The following is a 20,611-nucleotide window of genomic DNA, read 5'->3' on the forward strand; positions in this document are numbered from 1 at the left end:
AACCGTATGCATTGATTTTATTGACTCGGTTGCATCTTGAACTGATTAATAATATGTTTCAGATGTCGAAATTTGAGCCTTCGGATTATGCTGCCCTAAATCTCTCTGGAGATAATTATCTAGAATGGGTAATGAACATTTCAGTTGCCCTGAAGTCTAGAGGACTCGGGAAATGTATCATTGATGGCAATAATGCAATTGAAAGTGAAAAGCATAGAGCCATAACAATTATGCGCTATCATCTCACTGAGGATCTGAGAGATCAGTACTTAAATATTGAGGATCCTTGTGACCTTTGGACAAAACTAAATTCCAGATACTCAATGGCATTATGGCGAAAAGCCATGAATGAATGGAAGATTCTGAGGTTCCAGGATTTTGAATCCGTGGACGAATATAATTCTGCTCTGATGAAAATCGCCTATAGTCTTGAACTATGTGGTGAAGTGGTAACAAATGAGGATTTACTATATAAAACCTTTTCCACATTCCATCCAAATGATCTGTTGTTATCACATAAGACTAAGGGTTTCACCACCTATAATGACCTATTGTCATGCCTATTGGCAACTGAGCAAAGAGAGCAGAAAGTTATAGATACCATTAGCAGATTTGAAAAACTTCAGAAAAGATACATTGAGCAACGAAACAGTGAGATGAGACCTCCTGAAGCCAATGAGGCTAAAAATGATAAGGAGGAATCCAAGGAAGCCGTGTGGAAATATATGGATTGTGAGGCCGGCTTATACATTGACTAAAGAAATGAGATTTCGATATTCTGATTTTATGTTTTATGTTTTGCTTTGATTTGCTTGTCATTTACAATTTTATAGCAATAATAAGAGTTGTTTTTAGTTATCATGTTTGATTTGCTTGATGATTTCTTGATTGATAAATGACAAATGAAAACTTAATAAAAGGATAGTCAGTCTATTATAGACCACGACATTTCGTAAAGGGGCACGGATTTATTCACCCAATAAAAGACCCATTGAGTTATAAAGACTTGAGCATGAATGGTTTCCACATTGAACCAATGGGCAAAGGAAACAAAAGTTTCTTTCAGATTATAAGAAAATCGCCTAAGGCCTTATAAGAAAGTGGTCAAGACTATACCTACATACTCCACTGATCTAGACTATGCCAAGGATCAGTATGATAAAGGCAAAAGCCATGGTAACCTGTATACCCACGAAATTTTATACACTTTATGGCATGACTGGATTCGCCATCCAGGTCTTTAAAAATTGATGCACATATTGCAAAAGGCACAAAGAGTTATCCCATAAAATTTTCACGTTGTGTAACGTGTACACAAGGGAAACTCATTAGGCTCTATTGTCCCAAGTACCACGTGATTATAGTATGTCCATGAGGGGGAGTGAGGACAAACTGTGATCCATGAACATACTACAAATCCGTGTGACATGGTCTATGACCATAGTAAGACTTGGTCGAATTCTTTATACTACAAAGGCCACTACCTAATGCTTGGGGACACAAGGATTTACATGTGTAAGGTTAATATGCATCAGGCCATATAAGTGAGCATAGATAATCCCATCTCAGAATGAATACGGGTCATAAACCAGACATATACCATCCTAAGAGATTTTGAATAAACCACCACATACATATGTGCCGTCTAGGATGGAAGCTCAGAAGAGGATGAGAAAAAGATTGGGGATATATGTTGGATAGGAACATGTCTTTCTCCCACATTTTCTTTAAGAGACCTTGTGCCAAATATGGGTGATCAAATTATGGCCAGGTACACGGATCGCATGACTGATGAATCCGACTATCCAACATCAGGGGGAGAAAGAAATAAGCTGGTAAAAGAGAATAAGAGAAATAGAATGGTATTTACCATCATTGTCTTGGCAAGATCCTCGGACTAGAAAATATGATTTAAGACGTCCAAAGAATGTGATCAAATGATACAAAAGCTAGCAGAACTAGATGCCAGACACATTGACCCGAAAAGAAAAGAATGACTAAGTCATACCAGCTTAGCACCACGAATTTAATGTCCTAAGAGACACAATCAAGTTGCTACAATGTCTATACAAGATAGACCAATAAGTTCCAAAAGATAAGAAACCTCGGAAAGAAATGAAAGGTGCATAGAATGATACAAATCCGAGTTCAAAAGAAACCAGTCCAGATAGAGATATAAGGCTGGCCAGCTAAACATCTAAGGTACCAAACCATGTAGTTTGGGACACCAAACTGAAAGGTAGTAAAGGTCCTGGATAATAAGATCTCAAATCTATTAGATCATGTCTGGAACACTATGGAACTACATAAGAGTGTTAACACCAATGATGTATTTACATATAAGAGAGCTCATAAAAGAAAGTAGCACTTGAGTTTAAAGATATAAAGCGAGGATCATGAACCCACGTAAGAGTACTCATAATGAATAAATATCAGATTAAAAGAAAACGTGAGGTTTAAAGAGTTTAAAGAAGAGATGGGCGTATTGGCCAAATATATAGAAACACCATCTGATGATATAGACCAGTGGATAAATGGGTCTTGTGAGGGAAAGAAAATAGTGAGATGTGGAACGTGACCAAGTAGTCAAGAGGTCGTTCACATTACTACTTACAACATTCAAAGAATGGCTTGTTACACAAGGATACTCATAGAGACCAAAGGAACAGATTATAAGAAAATATGCTCCTATGTGGTGGATGCTACTACACAAATTTGAAATTGATGAAGTCTGGAAACAAAAGAAATAATGATGTAGTGAGCAGTATATTGATCACTGGATAAAGAAAAAAAAGGTACCAGAAAGATGAGAAAAGAAGTTCTCAAAGAACAGCATTGTTCCTAAGCTGTTCATGGACTGAAGCAAAAGCAGCTGCATTGAATATGATAAGACTAAGTAAAACTTAGTGAAGGAGTTCGATAAAGAACAATCCAAATCAGTCCATATATTCTTATAAAAGAAATTCCTTTTGTTTATAATAAATCAGCACTGCAAGTAGGTCATGAGATGCCATCAAAGAAAGTGTGGACTGCGATGTTTTTCAAGTAATAAGATTATAGTATGGGACTGCAATGTAAGCACAAGCCATTATGTTTATATCAGTGGATAAAAGGAAACCATAATGGTCCAAGAGAGTGACCAGAAGTATGTCTGGTCGAGGTCAAATGGATATGGCATTTCTGAAGGCAAGAAAGATCGATAACCATGTATAAAGGTCCTTGAGTGTATTTGACTGCAGATCCATAGTTTGATGAGATTATAAAACTCATTGCAGCAATTATTATTAATGATATGACCTTAGACACTCATAAGGTATGGACGAGTATAGACAAGGTCTATAACTCAACATGGATCGACCAATGAAGAAAGATCAGCTATAATGGATAAGCCATTAGCACATACGGGTGATGTATGTCCGAATGGACGAAGGCATGTCCGTGAAAAGCCAAGTGATTCGTATGTGTTTGGGTCGATGACTCAATATATATTAAAGTGTCCACGGTATGGCAAAGACATGTGACTAGAGGATCCGTGGGACATGAGAGGACTTGCGAGTAAAGTTTGATAGCAGATTAGAGGTCCATCCGAGTATTGGTCGAGTGCCATCCGTCCGACCAGGACATAGAGTGGTCGGCTGAAAAGATGCACGTCTTGACCATGTCTTAATGAAGTTCTAGAAGATATGAGAGTTACAAGATAACTCAAGTTACAATTTGGCAAGAGCTATTCCTACATCAACGTTCAAGAAGCTCAAAGGACTACAAGTTCAGTCATATGATATGTCAGCCGACTTCTTCACCATGTCTACACCAACCACACGTCCATGAAATTTATCTATCAGTTTGGGACGTGCCAATTAAAGGACCAGTTCAAGACTTGGCGCCCATGAAGCTAAACTATCAAATTGTCCATGCGCCAACTTGAAGAACATACACGGGGGTACAAGTCAGGGGGAGTTCATGTGTTGTACTCTTTTTCCTTATCCATGGTTTTGTCCCACTGGGTTTTCCTGGAAAGGTTTTAATGAGGCAACATTAAGCATGTTACAAGCCCTAAACCGGATGTGTCGATCAAGGGGGAGTGTTATAAACCAAGTGGTGATCGACCCATATCAGACCCAAACCGTCCGGCCCATCAGCTATCCATCCGGCCCATTCGCTAATGACTTAGGCGAATGAGAGTTTACATTTATCTATACTTGATGTTTATCCTTTTCCATATGTATTTAGGATAAGTACTATTTCCACTACAAGAAAACATCGACATACTGAGGGAAAAAATCGTCGGTATGTCGTCGGAATAACGTTATTCCGACGACATACCGACGAAACAAGTCCTCGGAAATAACTCCTCGGAAATTTATTTTTCCTCGGAAATCCCTCGGAATTTTCCGACGGAATTCCGAGGAAACAAATTTCCGAGGAAATTCCGAGGACCACCTGTTCGTCGGAAAGCTCCTCGGAATATACCGAGGGAGAGCTTCCTCGGGATATTTCGATGGATTTTCCGATGGTCCAATCCTCGGAAGTTCCGAAGAAATGTTCCTCGGAATTTTCATCGGAAAATTCCGACGAACGTGTCCCTCGGAAAATTCCGAGGAACGTTGTCCCTCGGTATATTCCGAGGAACATGTCCCTCGGTATATTCCGAGGGACCCCGTTCCTCGGAATTTAAAAAAAATTAATTTTTTTTAAAAAATAAAATTTTTGAAATTTAAATTGGAAAATATAAAATTAAAATTAAAATTGAAATCATTAAAATTTAAATTTAAATTCGAAAATATTCAAAGTTTCACAAATAAAAATAAAACATTCCGAGTTTTTGTAAAAAAAAAAAACTACAGGTCTGGCACGTCCGGGAACACCTCGTTCGGGTACATCCTCTGCATCATCTCCATCATTTGCTGGTTCAGCCTCCTCTGTGCCTCATAGCCCGCCTGTTGAGCCGCCATTTGGGTCTCCAACAAAGATATGCGATCATCCTTGTCCTTCAACTGAGCCGTAAGTACTTCTGGATCAACAAAAGGCGGTGGTGCAGAAGAAGGAGGAACCGACCGGGTGCGACGACCCAAACCGACCAAACGTCCCTTCTTCTTTGGAACCGACTGAAATAGAAAATAGCCAAATTTACAAATTTAAATCAAGAAATAAATGAATTGAACTTTAAAAAAAGAACTTACGGATTCAACGATTTCGCTGATTCGAAACCAGGACAAGTTGGTCGAAGCCGTCGAAGCGTCATCCTCGGTTTGAAGTTGAGACACTTCGTCTTGCACCTGAGTTTGGACCAGGCTGACCACTTTCCTCACAAGACCGTCATCAATCTGGCCGGTTTTCTTGTTGGTATACGCCCTCTTCATTAGGGCGAGATCATCAACCGGCTCGCCATCATTTTCTTCCGCCTTGAAAAAAAACATAAATTAAAGAAACATTAGAAATTAGAAGAAATGGATAAAAAATAAAATTTCAAAACTTAAATAATTGAAGAAAAAGCGGCTGAACTTACCATGCGATCTCCCAGAGAGGCAATAGATTGAGCATCCAAGTTATCCTTGAAGACGCCCTTCCCTTTACGGTCGCTCCTGCGGTTGGTAGAGTTGGTGGAAGAAGTTTCTTTCGTCTCTTCCTTATCCCAATGCGCACACAACTCCGTCCAGACCGTGTTGTTTATCGACTTTGGGACCTTTTAATAAATAAAAAAAGAAAATAGTTTAATAAATTAAAAAATTGTTTAATAAATTAAATCAAACCTTATTGATTTCCCACTTCTTCTTCCACTCGTGTATCTGCTTCCCATAGTTGTCCATAACTTTATGGACGAAGTGGTGATAGATAAAGAGTGTCTCATCGGAATTCCAGTTGAACTCTTGCTGAAAAAAACACAATTAGTAGAAAATTTACATTAAAGATTAAAATATAAGTAAAAAAATAGAATACTTACCGCAAACTGACGAAACCACAGATGCTGCTTGTCGGTAGGGAAGTGAGTGAAAGTCGGATGTCCCTTGTCGAGGGCCGAGTACATCATACGGTTGATCCATGCGCTGATCCCGTTCCCGGATCGGTTGAACCTAATAAAAAGAACAAACGCTTAATAACGAATCAAATTTTAATGAAAAAAAAATATGTTTGATTACCATGTTTGACCCCGTCCATATGGATACGGAGTGAGATAGGGAAGATGGTCACGACCGGGCTGTCGAACCAACTCCGCAACACTCATCACGCCCGGAGGACCCGGAGGAGCAGGATCGGGTGCAGCAGCGGGAGCGAGAGGAGCAGGAGCGGGTGCAGTAGAGGGAGATGTATGGTAGGAGCTGTGGGGCAAAGGGGAATCCTGAAAATGGCTGGAATCCCGAGACTGGCTCCCCGTACCACCACGACCACGACGCTGTCGATGCCGGGTCTGATCATCATGAGACCTTTAAATTAAAGATATATATATTTAATAAATATAGAAATATATAAATTAATTTTTTTTTAAAAAAAAAATCCCAAATAATAGTTTTTAATCACAAAAAAAGTTTTATAGATATTAAAAAGGGCAAATCTCCAAAATAGCACCTTTCTAAGTTTATATCACAAAAATAGCACTCAAAAACTAAAATGACCAAAATAGCACCTTTCTAAGTTTATCCTTTGAAAATTTTAATTTTTTTATTTTTCAAAATTTGAAATCTTATCCCCAAAACCTCATTTCTCAACTCTAAACCCTAAACCCTAAACTCTAAACCCTAAACTCTAAACCCTAAACCCTAAACCATAAACCCTAAACCCTAAACTCTAAACCCTAAACCCTAAACTCTAAACCCTAAACCCTAAACCCTAAACCCTAAACCCTAAACCCTAAACCCTAAACCCTAAACCCTAAAATTTAAACCCTAAACCCTAAACTCTAAACCCTAAACCCTAAACCCTAAATCCTAAACCCCACTATTTAACTCTAAACCCTAAGTTTGTGACTTTTGATAAAACATTAAATGCTATTTTTATGACTTTTGACCTTGAGTGCTAGTTTGGGAACAAAAACTTGATTTAGTGCTATTTTTGTCTTTTTCTCTATTAAAAATGTTTAATAAGTATAGAAATTTATATAATATAAATATATATTTTTTTTTTTAAATCCCAAATAATAGTTTTTAATCACAAAAATTTTTTTATAGATATTAAAAATGTTTAATAAATATATAAAAATAGTTTTAATAAACAAAAAATAGTTTTAATAAATAAAAAATAGTTTAATAATTACAAAAAATAGTTTTAATAATATTAAAAATGTTTAATAAATATAGAAATTTATAAAATATATATATATTTTTTTTTTAAATCCCAAATAATAGTTTTTAATCACAAAAAAAGTTTTATAGATATTATTTGTAAAATCCAAAAAATCGAATTTATATACAAAAAACGTTTTGTAAAATCCAAAAAATCGAATTTATATACAAAAATCGTTTTGTGAAATACAAAAATCGAATTTATACACAAAAATCGAATTTATATACAAAAATCAATTTTATAAATACAAAAAAATAAAAAAATTATAAAAAAATTCTAAATCAATTCAACAAAACAAATTATTCAACCAAATCACAATTTTAAACCTATTATACAACCAAATCACAATACTAACCAATCACCCTAACAAAAATCTATTAAATCTACACAAAAACCTAACAAATAGAACCTAAGAGAGTGGGATAGAGTCCTTACATGATTTGTGTAAGAGAAGGGGGAGATCGCCGGAGATATCGTCGGAATTCAGGGGGAAATCGCCGGAGAGGAGAGAGGAGCCGCGCAGAGGAAGAAGAGAGAAATGAGGAAGAAGAAGCGGCTCGTGGTTATAAAACCTAGGGTCCGACGGATACTATCCGTCGGAATTCCGTCGGAATTATAATTTCAATTTTCGCGAAATATTTGCCCGGTTAAATGAAAATATTCCGAGGAAATTCCGACGGATACTAAAATATCCGTCGGAATTCCGTCGGAATATTCCGAGGAAATACCGAGGAACTAGTGTTTGGGGTTTCAAAACATCAATTTTTTTTGCCGTATTTCATTTCTTATAAAATTGTAATGCATACCATTGAGGATTCTTTGTATAGATGATCATAAACCATGAAATAACAAATTTCAAAATGAATTGAAAGTATTTCCTTTACCGTTCATTAAAGTGTATAAGTGTTTCTCTTATATTATGGGGATTTCGTTCATACAATCGGAAAATTGTTTATTATAGGGTAAGGAACAAATTTTTGACTTCATAATCAGTCTAAGACACTTAATAAGGGTGATATAAGTGTTATTCAAACCGTAAAACGTTGTTTTTGGTTTAAAAACCCTATTTCCTCGGAATTTCCTCGGAATATTCCGAGGGAATTCCGAGGAAAACCTTATCTTCCTCGGAATTCCGTCGGAATATTCCGAGGAAATACCGAGGAACTAGTGTTTGGGGTTTCAAAACATCAATTTTTTTTGCCATATTTCATTTCTTATACAATTGTAATGCATACCATTGAGGATTCTTTGTATAGATGATCATAAACCATGAAATAACAAATTTCAAAACGAATTGAATGTATTCCCTTTACCGTTCATTAAAGTGTATAAGTGTTTCTTTTATGTTGTGGGGATTTCGTTCATACAATCGGAAAAGTGTTTATTATAGGGTAAGGAACAAATTTTTGACTTCATAATCAGTCTAAGACACTTAATAAGGGTTATATAAGTGTTATTCAAACCGCAAAACGTTGTTCTCGATTTAAAAACCCTATTTCCTCGGAATTTCCTCGGAATATTCCGAGGGAATTCCGAGGAAAACCTTATCTTCCTCGGAATTCCGTCGGAATATTTATTAAAAAAAAAAAATCGATGCTAGTCTGTTTCCGAGTCATCATCACCAGATGAATCTGAATCTGGATCTTGGTGAAACTCTCCAATCACTGGTTCATCCTCTACGTGAACGACGGCTTCCTCTCCGAAGTCGGTTAAATCGACAACAAGGCCAACTCCAGCTAAATCTTCTGCTGCACTTAAGTTGCCGGATGTGCTTGGTTGTAGTGGTCTTCAAGCTCAGAACTACCCTGAACTCGGCCTCTCGGGTTGAGTCTTGTAACAGTAACCCATGGATCATCTCTGTTCCTTACCCGGGGGTACTTGATATAACAAACATGTAACATTTAAAAAATTATTAGTAAAATTATAAATTAATACACATGATGATGAATCATTCTAAATAATTAACATTTAATTACCTGATCGGCCTGAGAAGCAAGAATGAAAAGATCATAATATTGCAGCTTTCGCCTCGAATTTACTGATGTAACACCAAATGCATCTGTTCTCACACCTCGATCTAGAGTGTTGTCATGCCAATCACAATAGAAAACAGTACAGCGCAATCCAACCATGCCCAAATACTTGATTTCCAAAATCTCACGTATGTGTCCGTAGTATACATCATCTCCTGATGCAGAACAAACGCCAACATTATAAGTCGTACTCGAACGTCTCCTCTTCTGAGTTGTGAATGCATATCCTCGAGTACAAAACCTCGGATATGACTTCACAACAAATTTTGGTCCAACGACCATCTCGCGTATCCAATCGTCAAATGTTTCACCTCTGGCTAAACCAGGAGTTACCTATATTAATAGCACATATATATGTTATATAAATAAATATGAATTAGTATAAATATGTGATAAATGATATTTTAATTTGTTTAAAGCACTCACTTAAGTAAACATCCATCCAGAAAATTCTCTCTGCTTCATTTCTTCTAGCTCGTCCTCTGTGGCGTATCTATATTCGAACCGTTTTTCTGCCATGAAAATCCTGTACATATGATGACAATAATGTAATTAATTAAGATTTAAATTTCAACTTGTTAAAATAAAAATTTGTAAGCTAATTTATTTACCTCTCATATTGAAGAACATCTTCGCAGTTGGTGAGCAAATATGTTTGCAAATTACTGCGCTCCTGCTCAGTAAGTCGACGGTCCTTTGGTTTTTCGCTAAGTCGTCCAACGTCTGTGAAAATGTCTGGAACCGTAACATGATATGTTGCCTGTTCGCCTCTATCATCATGCCGAGCAGGTCTTCTGTTTTTGGTCTGAACTTCTGCTGGAAAGTAGTACTCGGCAAAGTTTGAAGTTTCTTCATTGATCATCTGTGCGACTATAGAACCTTCCACCCTACTTAAATCTTTCACCATCTTCTTCAAATGGAACATATACCACTCATACAGATACATCCATCTATACTGCACAGGACCACCAAGTTCCAATTCTCTTGCCAGGTGAATAACAAGATGCTCCATAACATCAAAAAATGAGGGAGGAAATATCTTCTCAAGGTTGCACTGAATCACGGCTATGTTAGTCTTCAAATTTTCAATACCTTCAAGAGTCACTGATCTCGTGCATAAATCGCGGAAGAAACCACTTATCCCTGCAATTGCTTCATGAACATTTCGTGGTAATAGTTCCTTGAAGGCAAACGGAAGGAGGCGCTGCATCATTACATGGCAATCGTGGCTTTTCAAGCCAGTAAACTTTCCTTCCTTTCTGTCGATACAGTTACGCAAATTAGATGCGTAACCGTCTGGAAATTCCACATCGTTTGAAATCCAATCAAAGAACGCATCTTTTCCCTCTGCATCAAGTCGGTATATGGGAAAAGGAGCCCTACCATTCTCATCAACATGAAGTTCTGAACGAGCACATATATCGACTAAATCCAGTCTTGACTTCAAATTATCTTTTGTTTTACCTTGAACATTAAGGATCGTGTTCATGAGATTGTCAAAAAAGTTCTTCTCAATATGCATGACATCTAAATTATGCCTTAGCAGATGATCCTCCCAGTATGGCAGATCCCAGAAAATACTTTTTTGTGCCAGTTATGTAGGTCTCCAACAGCACTACCGGAAAACGCTCATGTCCACCGACGTCTGGCGTCCTTTCTGCACCAAAATCTCTTAGTTGTATCTTCAAATCTTTCCCACAAATTTCCGGAGGTGGACTGTCAAACACCCTCTTGTTCTTCGTAAACAAATTCCTACTCCTACGATATGGATGATCAGGTGGTAGGAATCTCCTGTGACAGTCAAACCAACACGTTTTCCTTCCGTGTTTTAGTTGGAAAGCATCAGTGTTATCTTGACAATATGGACATGATAGCCTTCCATGCGTTGTCCATCCAGATAACATACCATATGCTGGAAAATCACTTATTGTCCACATTAGTACTGCCCGCATTTGAAAGTTTTCTTTACACGAAACATCGTATGTTTCAGCACCTTGAGCCCATAGTTGTTGCAACTCATATATTAGTGGCTGAAGAAACACATCAAGTGATCTCTTAGGATGCTCTGGTTCGGGAACGAGAATCCAGAGAAACAAAAACTCTCGTCGCAAGCACAAGTTTGGGGGTAGGTTGTATGGTGTAAGAATGACGGGCCATAGAGAATACTGTCTTCCACTCTTGCCAAACGGGCTGAAACCATCAGTACATAATCCAAGGTAGACATTTCTTCTCTCATACGCAAAGTCGGGATACTTTGATTGGAAATGCTTCCACGCTTTTGCATCTGAAGGATGTCTGATCTCACCATCTGTTGAGTGCTTCGCATGCCATCTCATTGGTTGCGCTGTGCGTTCAGACAGATACAACCTCTGCAACATTTCCGTCAAAGGCAAATACCACATCCTTTTATATGGCACTGGAACTCTTCCACTCGTATCTTTATAACGAGGCTTTCCACAAAATTTGCATGTAACCCGCTGTTCATCCGCCCTCCAATAAATCATGCAGTTGTCGCTGCATACATCTATTACCTGATACGATAAACCAAGACCAGCTACGAGTTTCTGAACCTCGTAGTATGAACCAGGAGCTACATTATCCTCGGGTAGAATACATTTTACAAAATCAGCAATCGCATCCACACAGTCTTCAGCCAAATTATAATCTGTTTTAATGCCCATCAATCTTGTAGCAGATGATAAAGCTGAATGACCATCTCTGCAACCTTCGTACAATGGTTGCTTTCCAGCATCCAACATATCATAAAATCTCCTAGCTTGTGCATTGGGTAAATCTTCCCCTCTAAAATGATCATTTACCATCTGCTCAGTACCTACACCATAATCTACATCCGTTCTAATTGGTTCTTCTAATCTAACCGCTGGCTGAGGTTCGCTAGTACTACCATGTTCATAATCAGTTTCCCCATGATGATACCAAATTTTGTAACTTCGTGTAAACCCACTCAAATATAGATGAGTCCAAACATCCCACTCTTTAATAACCTTTCTATTTTTACAATTAGAGCAAGGACATCTTAACATACCTGTTTTTTCTTCCGGTTGTCGGTGAACTAACCCCATGAATTTGGTTATACGTCGTTAGTATTCTTCCGTAAGCAATCTCGTGTTCGGATCCAAATGAGGTCGATCGATCCAAGAACGAAAATAATTTGAAGAAGACATGTTATTTATAAATCAAATTCGTGTGTAAAGAGAGTAAGAGGGAGGATGAAGATATGGAGTGAATGAAGAGGAAGAGGGGTGCTTGTATTTATAGTTGAAATCCTACCGACAGCCCGAGGAAATTCCGACGGAATTCCGACGCCAACGGCTAGTTCGTCGGAATTTCCTCGGAATTTTAAAAATCCCCAACGGCTCTCTAACGGCTATAATATATCCTCGGAATTCATCGGTTTTTTCCGAGGAATACGTTTTTCCTCGGTATTCCATAAGAATATTCCGACGGATTAGTATTTCCTCGGAATTCCGTCGGTATATTCCGAGGAAATTCCGAGGAAACCAAATTTTATGTTTCCTCGGAATTTCCTCGGAAATTCCTCGGGATATTCCGAGGATTTCATTTTCCGTCGGAATGTCCGTCAGAATACCGTTGTTTTCTTGTAGTGTTCCTATTCCTATTAGGAATATGATTTCCTTTTTCTCTTATGACGGTTTAAATAAGACGGTCTAATACTTGTATAAATATAGACCTATGGTCATGAGTAATAATAAGCTTACACAACATCTCTTTTATAACAAGGTAAGATTTGTCTATCTTGATTAATTAATTTTATTGGGAATTATAACAAAGTTGTTGGGTTTGGGTGGAGAAAGATTTTGAAGTATCTAGTGAAATATGTGAGCCATGTAAGCATATCTCTGGAATAGGAATGTATCATGGGATACATATGAAAACCAAGTAAATATATCTTTGGAGTATCTGGACCAAACCTTTTACTTAAAATGCAATTTTGAAATTTCGTTTCTTTTTATTTTTCTCAGTATAGGTTTCCCCTTTAGAAAGTGTTTTAGAAACGACACTGGTTAATGATAAACAAGGAGAATGGAGAGTTTGTTCAAATTTATCTGTACGTGCAAGTGATCAGACTCATCCAAGTAATCCAATAGTGTGTACAATCCACATATTCATGCGTTTAGCAAAGGCAATGAAGAAGGTAAACAAACCAATTCGTGTGACAAAAACTCACACGTTAAGTGTGTAAGCCACCACTTCCAACATCCCTATATAGTCCTCCGAAGAACATAAACGTAACACATGCATATTTGTTCATCAGAATCAACCATAAGTAAGAGGATGGATGTGAGAAATCGCAAGAACGATGAAGTCAGTGTGTTTCAGATGCCTCTTCACTACCCGAGATACTCTAAAGAAGATTACCTAGACATGCCGGAATGGAAACTCGACAGGGTTTTAGCAGACTACGGCTTGTCTACTTATGGAGACTTGGCTCACAAGCGAGAGTTTGCTATTGGAGCTTTCCTTTGGATTTCAACTCACAGTCCAAAGCTTTATCAAGACAAGTCATCAACTACAAACTGAAGGAAGAAACACAATCACCGATTGCATAATGTTTTGAAACGTACAAAGTTTATGCTATGCTACCGTAGCCTACGATAAATGATGTTGAGTAATAAAGAAACATGTAAATCAGGAGTTTCTTATATCAATGTTATGCAAGCAGTTAAAACAAGGGTCAGATTAGTGAAATGGTATTGTACTACTGCCTTATGGTAAAAAAAAATAGATTTGATCGTGTGTTTCTTTTAAAATCTGGTTAAACGTTGGTGTGTAAATTGTCTTCAAAGTCGTACAAGCTTTCTCCCCTCGTCTTAAAAAAATAACAAATCTGAAATTTTCATAAAAAGGGTGACAACTTATATTGGGTCTAAGACTTTGAAGCCACCCAAAACACAAGGTCTGAGAAGCAAAATTTTGTCCACACCCCACCGGTTCATTGAATTCAGAAACCATGTTTTATGAAATAAGGCTGATAATTTTTTGCAACTCTTAATTTGGGCCATATCTATATATATCAATTTCTAAAATATCCAAAACAAAAGTCAGTAATACAGTGTAACACGTATTCCAATAATGTTTTAATTAAATAATTAGTTCTTCCAATAAAAGGGCACTGGGCAGTGGGCACACCATGCAGTATTATTTTTCTTTCATTTTCTTTATGATTCAACATTTTGATATATTCTACAAAATTTAATTCATATCAGGTTCAACACTTATTCAACATATCCATGAAAGTAATTTAACAGTTATCTAGAAAAGAATATTTAAAATTTAAACATATATTTATGAAAATTTCAAAGGTTATTTAGGGAAAATTTGGGAAAATACATTTATATGAGATTCAAATTTGAAAACTACACTACTATTTAATTTTTTTGAAAACTACCCTTTTGTATATATAAAATGACTAAATTATCCAATCAAATAATTGAAAGCTATTGTAATATATTTTTAAATCGTGTCATGTACAAGATGATTATCCCGTCCAGAAAAATTAGCAAAGATATACCATCGATCAGCTTTTGGTTTGTTAACAATATAAAGTCTGTGTATATCACCAACGTAGTAGTTATGTAGAGTCTCTGAACTTTGTGTCACATGAGGCAGCTTTCGTTAAAATCCACTTTGACATTGGCTGCCACTAAAACTAATTGTTCAGCTATTCCATCTACATTTAAACATCTTATTCAACGTGCAGTTCAACACTAGGGCAAAGAATATTGCCTAAACTGCTCAGTTTATAGAACAAGAATGAGCTCTGTTTTACTCACGAAAAACAGGGGAGCCCTGTCCATTGATGTGATGATGCCTAGGGGTAAAAAAAAGGACTAAGAAAGTTTCAGGTTGAAACTTGTAACAAAACATCTATTGAGCCAGGACTGCATTGAACTATACACGGACTAATAAAAAATCAAGCTACATTCCATCTCGTTTTTATATTTAATAAAATACAACTAAGAAGACGAGAAAAATAGAGGTGATAAATGATCAAGGAATGAAAGCAAGGAGGCATTCTATGAAACTCCATTATTTAGATATTACCTTCTCCTTGCAACATAAGATCCAAATATTAAGTTGCAAAAACCAAGAATACAAAATTTGAACTAATCAAACATACAACTATCCAAGTACCGTGTATATGACGCAACATGAAGTTCTTCTTTCATGTACCATCATATGTATAAGGGAACATTACTGAAAAATATATATGACGCACCTGATCTACTTAATTCACTTAATAAGGACGCATGCATATTCTGGTTTATGACTTATATGATTTAAGTTTATGAATTCACTAAGTTGTATTTAGATTTTATTGTACTTTTAAACACGAACAACAAAAATACCCGTGAACCCAAAAAATACATAAATAATTTTGATTTCAATTTAGGTTTTTTAATTTAAATCAAAATGAGGGTAAAATGTCTTTTTACATATAAGAAAGTGTAGTTTTCATAAAATATAAAACAAAGTGTATTTGTCAAATTTCAAATCACAAATGAGGTATTTTTCAAATTATCCCGGTTATTTATCTCATTTTAAAATTTCAAAATTTATTTTTAAAAATTAATATTTATTTTAAGTTTATCCTATAAATGTTACCAATAATGAAAATGCTCTTAGTGCAGTATAATTCAAGCTCAAGTCAACTTGTTTCTCCTTTTCTACAGCTGATTTTTCACTATCAAACCAGAAAACTTGTTACTAAATATAGATCCAAAATTTGACAATTGAAGCCAGGGGTAACACAGTAGTTTCAAAACGGGTCCACAAAAGTGAGTTAATCCAGGGCTAGTTGAGATAGAGAGAAGAGACAGGGCGTGTCTAGAGAAGGTCGCTCAGACTTTTGCACGAACACCTAAAAGTTCAATGGTCCAAAAGGACGGCTCTGGTCTAGAGATAGATAAAGAGAGGACCGCTTCGGAGAACGTTATCACGAAAGATCACATCACAATTCATCATCCACCACCAGAAACTCCTTATCGTACGCCTCTCTGCCATTAAGTCCTTTTATCGTACGCATACGCCATTATTCTCCAAAGTACAAAATAGAAAGAGACAGTAAAAGTGTTCTACGACTTTCAAGTACAAAGCTTTGTCTGGAACAAATCTTTAGGTCTCTCTCTCCTAGATTCGAAAATTTCACCATATTTTCTTCTCCTTCAATTTAATCTTTTTATGCTTAACTTATTTTTGATTACACATAAAGTTTTCATTTTTTTATTCGATTTGGAAATAGTGTTAAGATTTTTATGTTTGGGGTTTCCGGGTTTTCGTTATTTGATTTTTGCTGATAGTAAAATTTCACCATTTTTTCTTCTCCTTTAATTTAAGGATTTAATCTTTTTTCATAAGCTTTTTTTAATCAATCACATAAAGTTTCTTTTTAAATTCGATTGGAAAATAAAGTTAAGATTTTTATGTTTGGGGGTTCTGGGTTTTCGTTATTTGATATTACTCTTTGGTGATAGTTTTTAGGGTTTTTTTTTCCTTCTTTTTTTTTTTTTGTTGCGTTTTCTTACTAATTCTCGATCTGATTATTTTCTTCCTTTTTTCTTCAGGTATATGATAAAAAGGAATGATGTCCCATGACTTCTGTGTCTGCTTCATGCAACATGTTGGTTTAGATTTGGTTACGAAAGATGCACTCTAAACTTTAGGATAAGGTTTTCAGATATTTCTATCTCCCCCTTTGGAATAGTTTTTGTCAGAGAGCAGAAAAAAAGGTAAAATCAATGGCGAATCCTTGGTGGGTAGGGAACGTTGCTATGGGAGGAGTGGAGAGTCCAGTGACGTCATCAGCTCCGTCTATGCACCACAGAAGCAATAACCCGAGTATGCCCCGGTCGGATCCAAGATTGGACCATGACTTCGCCAACAACAGTGGAAGCCCTAACACTCAGACGCAGACACAGAACAGCCAAGAGGAACCTAATAGCCGAGACGAGGTACTTGCTATCGAACTTGGATCTGGATCCGGGTCTACGGGTCGACGTCCGAGAGGGAGACCTCCAGGTTCCAAAAACAAACCGAAGAACCCAGTGGTTGTCTCCAAAGAAAGCCCCAACTCGCTGCAAAGCCACGTCCTCGAGATCGCCACGGGAGCTGACGTGGCGGAAGCCCTAAACGCCTTCGCTCGTAGACGCGGAAGAGGCGTTTCTGTTCTGAGCGGTAGCGGTTTGGTCACTAACGTCACTCTGCGACAGCCTGCTGTGTCTGGAGGAGTTGTGTCTCTTCGTGGTCAGTTTGAGATCTTGTCTATGTGCGGTGCTTTTCTTCCGACTTCCGGTTCTCCGGCAGCCGCGGCCGGTTTAACGGTTTACTTAGCTGGAGCTCAGGGTCAAGTCTTGGGAGGTGGAGTCGCTGGACCGCTTATTGCTTCTGGACCTGTTATTGTTATCGCTGCTACGTTTTCTAATGCTACTTACGAGAGGTTACCTATTGAAGATGAGCAACACCAACCGCAAATAGAAGAAGCTAAGAAGGAGAAAGAGAAAGACGATAACGAGAGTGGGAATGATGGTAACGAAGAGTCCATGCAGCCGCTGCCGCCGCCGATGTATAATATGCCTCCTGGTTTTATGCCAAATGGTCAGCAAATGGCTCAACACGACGTGTATTGGGGTGCTCCTCCACCTCGTGGTCCTCCTTCATATTGATACTTAGATAGGTGATGATTGCAAGGTGTTCTTTTAGCTCGGAGGATTATGTTTTCCATCTGTTGAAATTATTTTAGGGTGGTTAGACTTTTGTTTATTAAGCTCGGATGATGTCTAGCTAGTGTTTGTTTGTTTTATGGCGGTGATTACTAGTTTTTCTGACTGTTCTCGGTTAGTTTTGTTATGAATGTTGTTAACTGATCATAGAATCGCCTTGGAGCTTTGATGTTCTTCTCTTAATTTTGTGGATAAACCTGCGCAAAGTCTTTATGGGAAATGGTGTGTGGTAACTGGTAAGTGTGATTCTTATTGATCTTTTGCGTTCTTTAAGACCTTTTATTCGTTTGAGGCATTGTTCGTATCATGTCCTAGATTTTTGTTCTTTAAACTCTTGTTGAGGCTGATTATTTTAGTTAGGGTGTATTCCTCTATTGTTTTGTTCTTCTTGAGCTGGTGATGCGGTAAAGATATATGTGGATTTAGGGAGTTCATATATGCTTCATTTTTGAATCTCTAAGCATACAATAACGAACTCTAGCTTTGCGGCGGTTAATATTAGTGAGGGTTTGTGGTTTAAGATTGAGGAGGTACTTTCTTATATACATGTGTGTGTTGTTTACTCTTCTAGTGAAAGTTGTTTGGTATTTTAACCAAGATGATATCTTTGATGTTACTGTTTTTGAATTTGGTCCCAGGGTCTTTTATATGGTCAAAAAGAGTGGTTTTATCAAATTAGAATTGGTATTTTTCTTTTTTGGGTGTTTTACAGTCTTTGGTCTTGCAAATTCTTTTTATGTACCACTTGTACTACAAGCAAACCAACGAAAGTACGGAAGATTTGGTCCCATCATAACTAAATTCCGTAGCAAATTTGTATTTTTTTTTTAATATATTTTATTATTTCTAAAAGAAGCTCATAGAGAATTATTTCTAAAAGAAGTTCATAGAGAACTGGAAGAATAAAAATTTTCGTTTGAAAATAGTTACAATATTAGCTATGCAATCAAAGTAGCAGGGCAGGCTGGGAAGCTTTGCAAGATCTGCTTCAACTTCATACACATTAGCAGCAAGATGGGTAGTTGATTATTGGAGGAATAGCTAGACACTAAATCTAAGATAATCTCGCTCATAAAAGAGTTCAGTGATATACCAAACGAATCTTAACACATCTAAGATTGAATTTCTTGTCCATTACGCACTTGCATAAGATTAAAGTTCGGTGTAATTAACGTGCTGATTTCTTCAATTATGCTGCTCTTGAGCTGCTAACATTAGAGGAGTGTATATTAATTAGTAGATTTTGGTTCATTTTTTGTTTCTGTGTTTTTTTTTTCAGTTTTGAGAAATAATGAATGTTTTCCTTTTGCCAAACGCACATAGTGAATTAGAACCTACCATTTGTGTTGGTTTCTGCCAAAAAAAAAATTAAAACAAAATATATATATATATATATATATATATCTAACTCGATTGTTTTCTAGTTCAAATTCAGCTCTGTATTTGACAAAAAAAAAGATCTGTATTTGGTCAAAACAATTGAAAACTGAGCCAATCTCGACCGGTACAATTCTCCACTGCCGATATTCCTTTCCTGACAACGTTTCAAAACATAATTACGCTATTTTCTTTCACAATACTAATTAAAAATCAGGTTTTCACATTTTTAGCTATTTATTTTGTTGACAACAAATATATTTATCTTATTCCACTATTTATTTAACATTTTTTTTTTTTGAGAAAGGGCTTATTATTTATTTAACATTCCATTATCTTTTTTTTTTTTGAGAAATGGCTTATTATTTATTTAACATTCCATTATTTATTTTAGTCATCGCTATACTATTGGTAAATCTTCTTTTATTTTATTAACTTCTAGTCTTCCAGTTTTTGACAACATTTACTTTGTCCGTTAATCCTCCAAACTTATTCCAATTTTGCTTTCGCTAGCTTTATAATGTGATTTTATTGACCTTTTTGAGAAAATTTTATTGACTTTGTTTGATGTCGAAGAATATTTTTTGTATTTCAACGTTTCTGATTTTTCCACAATGCATGCTAGCAATATTTTTCAATTTGAAGTGGGTAGTTTACACAATGTATCCTTTTTTTTAAACACTATTACTGAATTGATGAAAGTGATTACAGAGCTAGTTTCAATAGAAAACAGAGGAACATCATCAATCTAATCTTAAACAAAAAGATGGCTAAGCCAAGATAGAAAACCAACAGAAATATAAAATTGAAAAAGTTCCTCCTTAATCACACTTCTAGCTATAAACTTTGCACCAATAATGTGTTGATGAGAGTGAAAATGAACTTTCCAATCAACAATATGTTGCAGCCAAGCTAACAAATGGGAGGAGTAGAACTTGAGCGAAGGCCATGCTGATGGTTTGGAGACTGCACCAATAAGATCATGGTCATCACTAGAAAATATGATAGCATTAAAATGGAGATTCTTCATACTCTCTAAAGCCCAGCTCCAACTTTCAAAAGATGCTTCAATTTTACTATTGATTCCAACAAAAGATCTCCTACCATTCATAACAACTTTTTCATCGCTATTTCGGAGAATCCAGGAGGCTCCACTCTGAA

General features: G+C 36.5%; 2 protein-coding genes across 3 annotated transcripts; both read left to right on the plus strand.

Annotated features, from left to right (window-relative positions):
- Positions 1 to 13,574: 13,574 nt before the first annotated feature.
- On the plus strand, positions 13,575 to 14,104 carry LOC106428955. Its single transcript, XM_022700469.2, has one exon. It carries the CDS (start codon positions 13,590 to 13,592, stop codon positions 13,872 to 13,874), a length of 285 nt encoding a protein of 94 aa, XP_022556190.2. The 5' UTR covers positions 13,575 to 13,589; the 3' UTR covers positions 13,875 to 14,104.
- A 2,072-nt stretch (positions 14,105 to 16,176) lies between these two features.
- On the plus strand, positions 16,177 to 18,256 carry LOC106428954 (AT-hook motif nuclear-localized protein 15). Of its 2 annotated transcripts, none has more exons than XM_022700935.2 (2): positions 16,177 to 16,341; positions 16,919 to 18,256. In XM_022700935.2, the coding sequence occupies exon 2, from the start codon at positions 17,093 to 17,095 to the stop codon at positions 18,014 to 18,016; it is 924 nt and encodes a 307-aa protein (XP_022556656.1). In that variant the 5' UTR covers positions 16,177 to 16,341; positions 16,919 to 17,092; the 3' UTR covers positions 18,017 to 18,256. The 2 variants fall into 2 exon arrangements, with proteins under 2 accessions (XP_022556656.1, XP_013725152.1); XM_013869698.3 differs by having other exon boundaries at positions 16,288 to 16,473.
- Positions 18,257 to 20,611: the final 2,355 nt, after the last annotated feature.

Source organism: Brassica napus, chromosome C4 (assembly GCF_020379485.1).
Source record: "Brassica napus cultivar Da-Ae chromosome C4, Da-Ae, whole genome shotgun sequence".
Taxonomy (NCBI): domain Eukaryota; kingdom Viridiplantae; phylum Streptophyta; class Magnoliopsida; order Brassicales; family Brassicaceae; genus Brassica; species Brassica napus.